At 35.4% G+C, this 10,741-nt stretch overlaps 1 protein-coding gene across 1 annotated transcript in view; it reads left to right on the forward strand.

Annotated features, from left to right (window-relative positions):
• Positions 1–2,404, forward strand: part of LOC129219069 (forkhead box protein F-like) — a 155,243-nt gene extending 152,839 nt beyond the window's left edge. Inside the window, exon 2 of the mRNA XM_054853388.1 lies at positions 1,170–2,404. Within this exon, the coding sequence (XP_054709363.1) occupies positions 1,170–2,404 (1,235 nt within the window). The remainder of the gene's footprint in view (positions 1–1,169) is intronic.
• The last annotated feature ends 8,337 nt before the right edge of the window (positions 2,405–10,741 follow it).

Raw genomic sequence — 10,741 nt, forward strand, 5'->3', positions numbered from 1 at the left:
GTTTTCAAATGTCTAAAATAGTTAGTATGTTCATAAAAATTCGTATACATTCCCTTTTGCACAACGCGAAATTTCGACTTACGCGAGATGTCTTGGAACGCATCCCTCGCGTAAGTTGAGACTCGACTGTATATGATTTTTTGAAATCAGGTCCATGATTTGTGCTCACCCGGTATTTTGTTGTTTGCAATTATTTAATTGACGATTTCGACGTCAGCTAACAGTATGGGAATCATTACACAAAATGCGACCACAACAATACAACAGTCAGCGGCCATTAAGAACGACAGCAGACTAGCAGGCATTGTTTAAACACACAAACAAAAAGTCATGTTTATTTTTTTCTTTTAATACAACAGCCGAGCAGACATGGCGATAAAAGAAAAAAGAAAACTTCTTTAAATAAATTCACACATCTTCTTCCTGTGTTTAGAGAAGTCTTAACATGTGAAGTCGAAACATTTTGAGCATTTTCTGCCTGAACAAAGTTCCACTTTAAAATATTCTCGAAAATGTGATCATAACGTACTATATACTTTTTGGTGCAGAATACAATAATTTACGGGGAGATTGATTTTTTATGAAGTGAAAACAAGAAAGAACCAAAGCTTAAGGAAGCTTTAAAACTTAAAGAAAGAAAATGTCCATAAATGTCACTTTTTTAAATACATTTTTGACTCCCCCACCCCTATGTCACATGTCACTTTTTTTCATTAACATCTATCTGTATACATAAAAATGTGTGTGTGTGTGTGTGTGTGTGTGTAGTATTCTCTAATACTAATCCATAGTTAACGTCGGATCTTTTCTAAATTTGGCACAGAGGTCCTTTGATGTTCAGGAATTCACATGGAGTGGTCTTCGCTCCCAATAGGGCAGAAAACTTTTCATACAAGCTGACAAGAAATCTAAACTTTTTTTTTTCTTTTATTTCAGCATGATTGTAAGAAAATGACTAAAATCAACGGCGCTTTCAATAATATAACAATAACTGCGGTTATATGGGAGAACTAAGCAATTTTCCTGTATTGTATGCGATTAAACCGCTTTCCCATGAGTGGCGGCATCAAGCTATCTGCTTAAAATTAATGTTTATTCCTGTAAAAAGTAATTCTTCATTACATTGTTATTTTTTTCATTAATAATTAAATTTTCTTTTTATATTTTAGGCTATTCCAGAGATTGTTTAAGAAGTTTTGCCCCCATTTATCTGGCAAAGAATGGAAACTTGTCTCGTTCTACGAACAACCATTACATCAATCCATACAGTCCTCCTCCCTTAGTAGACAACGCTAGAAATTCGCCATCAGCCCTTGCAGTTCAGCATGCGCATAATTCTTCTATGCTTGCCAACTGCTACAGTTTGATGCAAAGCACAAATGGTATTGGTGGGCATAATGAAGGCACTGAGCAATCCAGTAGTGATACGGCGTCTACTGGTAGCAGCGATACAGTAATTCACCATGAGACAAATATGTGTTCTCTTATGAATAACAACGGAAACACTGAAGCAGAATCGTTAATATGCAAAAAGGAGAAATTACCAGACTGCAACAATGATCTGAGTCCAATTAAGTTAACAAGCTCTATGCCTGCTATACAACAGGCTGCTGCTCTCAATAATGGATCACATCCCACAAAACCTGATGAAATTTCTGATCCACCGAAGCATTCCATCATTGATCCGCCTGAAAATCTCACTACTTCACCTGATTCTGGTGGTAACAGTCGTCCTCCTTATTCATATGTTGCGATGATACGTAGAGCTATTGTGGAGTCTCCAGAACAGAAGCTCACTCTTCAAGAAATCTACAACTTCATCTTGAGGCATTTTCCGTATTATAATGGCAAACCAGGTTGGAAAAATAGCATTCGGCATAATTTAAGTCTAAATAAATGCTTTATTCGTATGCCCAGAGAAGGCGGAGGGGAGAGAAAGGGAAGCTATTGGTCATTCGACTCTGCATACAACGATATGTTTGAAGGCAACAATTATCGTAGACGAAAGCGTATGAAGAGACCACCTGGGAGTGAAGGCGTGCCGAATTCTACATCAGCATTTGGTTCATCCTTTGCCTCTTCATTTTCGCGACCATATCCTTATTTAAATCCAGCAGATTTCCTGACTTCTGGCTACCGTTCCACTTCCGAACGCAATTGGTCCTTGGCAGTGCAAGGATCCACTAACCTTCGAAACTCTGGGAGATCTGGCATGTCGTGCCCCTCTTGTCAAAGAATACAGCCTCAAGCATTTGGGTACGTGCAATCATCTCAATTAGATCCCTCTGTCTCCACAGCATCTCATGCTTACCCAGCTCACAGCTATGTGCCCCCAACAGCTGCCTTTCCCGGTCATTATCCAGCACACTGTTCAACAGCCCCAAGTCGATATCATCCTTACTAGGCAGTGAATAAGAACTGCCAAATTCAGAAGTTCTTTGAATTTGAGAGAATTTCGAATTATTTTATGAATCTTGGACCAAGATAGTTTTCTACAGATTAGGAGGGTGATATAATTCATTAAAATATCACCACAACTGTTACATGCGAAGTAAAATCACTGCTGAGCCCTTTTCTACTGCTCATGTAATACCATAAAAAGTAAAAGTGATTAAGTTTAGGAAGTTAAAGGTCGATGTCTCTGAAAAATAATAGTGTTTCTACTATCTTTTTGGAGTGTTTTACTTTTAACATCATAGTATCGTTATTTTTTTAAACGTCATTATTGCAAATAGACTATTTTCGTATACAAATAAAAGAAATGTGCAAGTTCCAAGCATCTAAAAGATCACGCTAAAGATTGCTGCTGCATTATATTGTGCAACTTCTTGAAAATATCAAGCAATATTTTATAAACGTTTTACAAGTATTTTTGCATTAACGATGCTTCAAAGAAGTATGAGCATTCTTAGTATATGTGTGACCTGTTTGCCTTTAAAACTGATAAATTAATTATAGTGATCATTTCTTCTTCAGAAAAGAGGAAAAGTTAAAACATTTGAAAGATCTAGTTATCGATCTAGTAGTGGTCTATTGAAGTTTGCGCATGACAACAAAATGCCTAGCTCTGCGTTTCTTTGAGCTTTTTATGCTTCATAATTGAAAATGTTATGAACAAAACTCAATGCTTATTTGTCTTTAAAACTGATGAATTGATTTTTGTGAACATTTCTTCTTCAGAAAAAAGGAAAGTTTAAAACATTTGAACGATCTAGTTATCGATCCAGTAGTGGTTTGTTGAAGTTTGCACGGGACTACTTTCAAAAAATGCCTAGCTCAACGTTTCTTTGAGTGTTTTATACTTCATAATTGAAAATACTATGAACATAACTCGATGCTTATTTGTCTTTTAAATCTGATGAACCGATTTTTGTGAGCATTTCTTCTTTAGAAAAGAGGAAAATTTTAAACATTTGAACGAGCTAGTTATCGATCTAGTAGTGATTTACTGAAGTTTACCTTCAGAAAATGCCTAGCTCTACGTTTCTTTGAGCTTTTTATACTTCATAATTTAATATTCTATGAACTGAACTCAATGCTTATTTGCTTTTAAAACTGATGCATTAATTATAGTGATCATTTCTTCTTCAGAAAATGAAAATTGTCAAAACATTTGAACGCTCTAGTAGTGGTCTATTGAAGCTGGTACGGAACTACCTTCAGAAAATGTCTAGCTCTACGTTTCTTCGAGTTTTTATATGCCATAATTGTGAAATGCTATGAACAGTATTCAATACTTATTTTCAGTTTTAATATTTAATGAAATGTTGTAAGAGTATCTAAGATCATTTTCTAACTGTTAACCATTATGAGGAAGAAAATAATGTTTGCATTGCAAGAATGCACAAAAGGAACATAAAAACTATGAAATTTTATGCAAAAAAAAAAAAAAAAAAATTGAAAGCCTGAAAAATATGAAGGGCTTTGTTGAAGTTAATATGATAATTAGATCTAAATTGAGTGGTAAAGTTTAAATTTCTTGGAGGTCGTTTTTTATGAACTCCAAACTGTCAGATGTATTACTTCAGGGGTTCTCAAACTTTTAGACTCTGCGCCCCCTTCGAACACTGATATGAGGTCACGCCCCCCCCCCTCGCTCCGTCCCGCATATGTGGTTAATGCATATATGAGGTCACGCTCCCCATAAATGTTAAGACAATATGAACCTGAAACTGAACAGGATAACCATAATTAGTAAAATTCCAGATAATTTCACGCACAAAATTTGACATTACCCCACAAAAACTTTATTTTGAACATATTACAAGAGCATATGAAATTCAAAAAACAAAGAAAAAATTAATTTTTTTGAGGTAATCTAGGATCAGGTGAGGTTCGCGTGAACCATCAGTCATTTTCACGACATTAATGAGATGACTGACATTTTTAAATATTCATTTGTGACCTCAAAATTTAATAATTCACTCTTTTATTTTATTTTGTATTTCATACCCTCGCGCCACCCTTGAAATTCTTCTACGCGACCCAGGTTGAAAACCACTGTATTACTTTATTCTGAATATAGTCCATATTCAGAGTTTAAAGAGCAGATTCATATAACACAGTCATGCAAAGCCAATATATTTATTAAAAAGATGCCAGCATTTTCTTGTTTAGATACTCTTATAGTCAAGTACTTTTTTTGAACTGAATTTGCAGCTAAAAATGACGTAATTGTTATTGATGATAAGAATTCCAACAGATTAAAGTTTGCAAGTAACTATAAGAACGGTTTACCGATTGTTCTTGTTGATTACAGTAAGTTTTTTAGTTCAAAGGATCGAACCAGTGTTTCAAATTGTATGACGGAAAAAGTTTGAAAATTGTTTGACATTTGGGGCTAAATATAAATTTTCAAAAAGTTTCAGTATTAAATGAGCAACTGGGAGAATTTCGTAAAGTTTCCAAAACATCAAAGGGGGAAAATTCAAGTAACGGGGGATTTTTATTCATAACGAAACAAGAGAGAGTTTGTCCATATTTGCAGAGATTTCCTCAAATGTAAATAGTTTTCAATAATTTTAGTGCTTTCCTTTATCGGTTTCGTTTCAACATTGGGTTTCTTCTCTCATTAACTCAAAAGAAAGTTAATGCTTTATATTGTGATGCATAATAATTTCTTATATTCAAATATTTAACAATTAATAGTCAAAGTTAAAAATTCCGGGAATAGAGTGCAAACGTATGCTTAAATACATCACACCCGATAAACGGATATAGAGCAAGCATCTATCCCATCTTCGTAAATAGAATCTTCTGCATCCCACCTGTAAATTACATAATCCACTTCTTAACGTTGGTCTTGCAGGATCTTATAACGAATACTAGCAAGGAACAAAAACAGAAAAAAATGTTTTCTAATCCCTCAGTTCTTCCTTATTCTATTAAGAAATTCTTAACGTTTATCCTTCTTAAAAAGTTACAGAAAACAGTCTATTGCGTAGTAGGACTCGACCGATGCATCGGCCTGGCCGATGCATCGGCGCCGATGGTTCAACAATTTAGCCATCGGCATCGGCATCGGCGGCCGATGCTAACTTGCAGGAAACATCGGCCCATCGGCCTTAAAAGCATCGAAAAGCCGATGGAATTGGCCGATGTTTTTGAAAAAAAAAGGAGCTTTGTTGTTTTACCTTTTAATACAAAGTAAAGGGAGTTATTGTTTTCAAACAAAATTGTTTACTTAAATTTCAGTATGAATTTCTATTTTAGTCACCCCTGGAAGAGATTTTGATACTGCATTCAGGTACCAAACAAGTTAATTATTGCGTTGTTTCTTGCAGCTGGATGTACGTACGTATGTATGTCTTGTAAGTCATAACTCAAAAATAGTAAGCTGTTGAAGGCTAAATTTTCGCATGTGGGATGTGAGCTCGTTCCAGTTGTGCACTTCCTTTTTTATTTTCGATCGGGTGTTCTAAAAACTCTATTAACTGATTTTTTATGGCTATTAATTACTTATTTCAAACGCAAAACTAATATAGAGTCTCAGACTGACTATCATTTGGTGATATATTGCAGAATTGGAGACCATGGAAACAAATATGAGATGGCGAAACCGGTTTTGTTTCATTTTGTTAGATTCCCGTTGAACCGACGGTAATTTTTAATTTTTTGATATTTGTAATATGAACCACAATAATGCAGTCTTTTCTGTATCGCTTCGGCGGAGCTACAAGTTTGGGGCCCGTCGAAATACATTTTGGAGCCCTATTTATCTATCACAGACGTTGTAAAACATTTATCATAAGCATTTTTGTAACTCCTACGGTGCCCCTATGGTTATGGGGTCTCTTGCGCAATTGCAATATTTGCTATATTTTAAGTCCGCCACTGCGCGTCAAAACAAACTCGGGTGCACGTTTTAAAAGGGTTTTTCTGCTCAATGTTTATAATTATTTTGAATTATATTTTTTACGACTATTTTTTGTATTTCCGAGAACACTTGCGTGCCCCTCCTCCCACTCCCTCCATTTCTGAAATTAAAGTCTAGTTGTACTGCTGATTTGTTTAAAACTAACACCATTCATAAAATTAGAGAAATTTTTTTCCAAGCTTCATCTATTGTTTAGGAAGAATTTAGAGCATTAATGTAAGAAATTGATTAAAGACGTTTAGAATGGTGACATAATTCGGAAAACAAAGGGACTTTTGAATTTTTTCTTCAGATGTGCTGAAGTAGATTCAGAAACTCTCCCGAGGCGTTGGTGGTAGCGGTTCTGTACTAAAAAAATTAAGTCGAAGTTGGAGCCGAAGCTTAACGTTGTGAGTTACTCCAAAATCAGACCCCCCTAAACCATCCTCGTCGTTTCAAGCATTTCTTAAATACTTAGCAATTATTTATTTTTGTCAAGAAATGTCATTTTGCGTATTTCTTATACTTGTTTCACTTATATTTTGTAATGCGCCATCTTTTTTTGCATCACTAATAGCGATCGAATTTTTTTTCTGTTGTAAGTAACTATTTTTATATATTTATATAAAATCAATGAATAAGTTATTTTCGTGTTCATCATATGTTTAATAATATGTTATAGAAAAGTTCCAAGGATTTTCTATTATGCAATTTTTTTAAATTTCAGAAAATTATTGTTAAATTGAAAAATTTAATTTGAACTTGTTTGTAGTGTTTGATAAAAGATTAAACAATCAAATTGTTCAATATTACGCGTGCAAACATCAGATCAAGTAGTATATGTATTAAGTTATTATTAACTTGGTATAAATATCGAGTTTGTTTATTGTAGCTGCGTTTTAAGAGCCTCGCTCTTTTCATGACTATTTCTTTTTTCAGCAAAACTTTTGTCATTGTTATAGCTTTTATGAAAAATGCAAACTTTTCTATTCATAAATTTTAAATAAGTATAAAAATATTCATATTATGATTTAATATTGTTATTTATCTGTTACCTTTTTTGTTTAATTTGATGACTAAAAAATATCTATGTGCAGTCTTTCCACTTTAACTGCGTAATTTGTTGACGGTTTCGTAGTTTTATTCTTCTTCTTCTTATTATTATTTTTTTGAATGATTAAGCAACATAATTTAATGTTTTTTTTAACTATGTTTCGTTTACCTAAATCCGTACATTATTACAATATTACTGAAATCTTAGCTATATGTTATATCAAAAAAAAAAAAAAAAAATCTATTGGTCATTAAACAGTTTTTCTTCCTTTTTTTTTTCTTTTTTTGGCTGTTCTTTGTCTTCCATCATACAGCAGTCAAAAAAGGAGAAGCATAACTACACCCTATACAGACTGTACGTAGTACGATTCAAAAGTTCGAGGGACAAGCTGCATAAAATTTTTCCCAGAATAGTTCACATTACCGAAGCACATCCACCTTCAAAAGATCATCTTGAGGGACTATGTACTTCGGCCAGTGTTCATATAATTTTTGGAAACACTCCTGGAAGCCATTTTTCGCAACCTTCTGTGATGCAGCTTTATCTTCTCCTGACGTAAGAAAGCGGCGTCCATGCAAATGTTTTTTTTTTTTTTGCTGGGAACAGGTAAAAGTCACATGGAACTAAGTCCGACGAAACGGTATGTTATTTGTTTGTCATATCAGAGTATTGACCAATCGAACTGTGCGTCCTCAACATGAAAGTCGCCTTCTTCCCCACGATGAAGTTAAAGCAGCAGCGCAAGAGGCCTTACAGATGGTTACGATAAATGTCTTCCAGGAGCAGGGACTGATTTACGGCGGGGCATTCGGGGCTCGGGCCCGGGGCACCAAATTTCTGTCATCATTTTTTTTTTTTTTTTTTTTTTTTGAGCAAAAAGACAGAGTGCAAAAAGACAGAAAAAAACTCCAAAACAGTTTTATGATGGACAATGTGAAGAAGTCATATTAGACTCTAAGCAAAGTCTCAAGGTTTCCTGTTTTTATGTAATCTGTGATAATTTGTTTACAAAACTAAAATTCAAGATGTCAGCTTATGATGGCATATTAAAGAAATCTTCTTGCTTGTTTGAATGCAACAAGCAAAATATTCGAGAAAGTGCAAAAGATCTTTAAAAATCTTACTCCTGTGATTTGGAGGAATCTTTTCCTGATGACTTTATTCATATTAGTTCAGTCATCGAAAAAAAAAGTTTAATGACCGAAAAGTTTAAAAAAATCCACGAACTTGGTAAATGGATACTTTTGCCAATGTAGATACAGCCCTGAAATTGTTTTTGACTTTGCCAATCTCCAATCGTAGTGGAGAACGATCATTTTTGCTATTGAAGAGAACTAAGTGTCCTTTGCGTACTCTCATTTCTGATAGCAAATTATCTTCATTAGCTCTATTATCAACAGGAGGAAGTTTGACCGCAAAACTTGGTTATAAGGACATTACGGAAGAATTTTCTACAAGAAAACAAAGGAACGCAAAAAGCACATTATAATTTACCTTAACCATCCTAGTTTCTCCATCTGCGACTGTAAAAAACTTTCTTACATGAAAATCAGGAATTTATTTTAGAGTTTTCTTTCTATCAAAATAATATACAAAAATTACCTTCATATATTTTTTTTTGGGGGGGGGGGGCACCATATTTGTCAGTGCCCCGGGGCATCCAAGTGTGCAAATCGGTCCCTGTCCTCGAGTACTTCTAAAATCTATACGAACGTTGGCCGAAGTGCATAGTCGTTCAAAGTGACCATTTTGTAGATAGATGTACTTCGGTAATGTGAACTATTCACGGTAAATTTTTATACAACTTGTCTTCGAACTTTTAGAACATACTACGTACGTATGAGTTTTCAACTTACTATTTCATAACGTTTTTGAGTGGTGTAAGTTTACGCAGTGGCGGATCACCGCATAGGCGCATGAGGCGATAGCTGGGGCCTCCAGCAAAGCAGGGGGCCTCGGAGCTGCCAAGTGTCACATCCTCAAAATTATGGTTTTCCATGATAAATCCTCAAAACTCATGGAAATTGATAGATAATCATGGATTTTAGGCGCGGGATAATTGCTCATTGCTCCCAATAGAGATAGGGCCCCCTGAGTCTTAAGGGGCCCCAGGCTTCAGGTGCCTTTGTTTAGATTTCCCCAGGAGTTTGGATTTTCCTCATTCTTCCCAGAATTTTAGTACAAAATAGTATGTTTTTAAATACTCCACAAAACTATTTAGTACTTTCCAATAAAATGCAGTTAGTCTTGCTAGAATAATTTTTACCGTTCCAAGCAGTTTTTTGGCTGAGTACTCCGTACACTCAGTCACTTACTACTCGGCTGAATAAAGAATATTCATCTTGTTTAAAAAAAAAAAAAACTATTGATCACGAAGATATTTGCTTTAATTGGAATAGCCGAGGACAGGCCCGGATCTGCCCCGCAGATCCTGCAGTGCGGGGGGGGGGGGGAGCACCTCCGTAAGGGGCCCAACGGCCCATGAAATTGAAGGAAAAATTTAAAAAAAAACTAGCACTAAGGCGTATTAACATTACAAATATACACTGCTGACCTCTAGAGAAGGGCCCTACAGATTTTGATGCAGGGGGGGGGGCAAAATTTATGGATCAGGGCCTGGTCAAGGACGTGTCTAGAGGGGGTTAGACCCCCCCCCCAAACAAACGATAACCAGTCGTCATTTGTCGCAGCATTATATCAGTCCTCAAAATATCCCAGTCGTCATTTGTGAGATTATGCCCGAGTCGGTGTTTTTTAGGCAAGTAGGACTTTTACTAAATGGGATGTAACTCGACCTCTTCGAATGGTCACTTTTCTTGACGAACAATTATATTGCCCTTCCATATCTAGAAGGGAGCCTAAGGGAGCATACAGATCTGTGGGGGGTCCAGATCGAAGCCATTGGCACAATGGCACAGCTGTGTTTTCTTTCTTTACTTTTTGCAAAGTTTCCCGCTTTCGGCTTTCCCACTAGTAACCAACCCGTAACAAGATAGCTTTATGGCGTATTTAGTTAAACAAGTAATTTGGAAACGGCGGGAATTTTTTCTTTTTCTTTTTTTGGAGGAAGAACGAAGAACGTTCGTCATTCGCTGTTTTGATTCACTCGTGATCGTGAACGTGCTTTTGCTCTATCTTCAATCAACGACAAGACCATTCTTTTTGAGATAAGTTAAATAATATGTTTTAACAACTTTAATTTTTAGAATTATGCTGCTACCATGGTGTTAAATGATGATATGGTGTTTTGAATATAATAGGTTTAATGGTACAAAGGTATAGCTTTTGGGAAAAAAATATACTGTTCATTCTTCTTTAAATTATATTTCCAT

The sequence above is a fragment of the Uloborus diversus genome, chromosome 3 (assembly GCF_026930045.1).
Source record: "Uloborus diversus isolate 005 chromosome 3, Udiv.v.3.1, whole genome shotgun sequence".
In the NCBI taxonomy this organism is placed as follows: Eukaryota; Metazoa; Arthropoda; class Arachnida; order Araneae; family Uloboridae; genus Uloborus; species Uloborus diversus.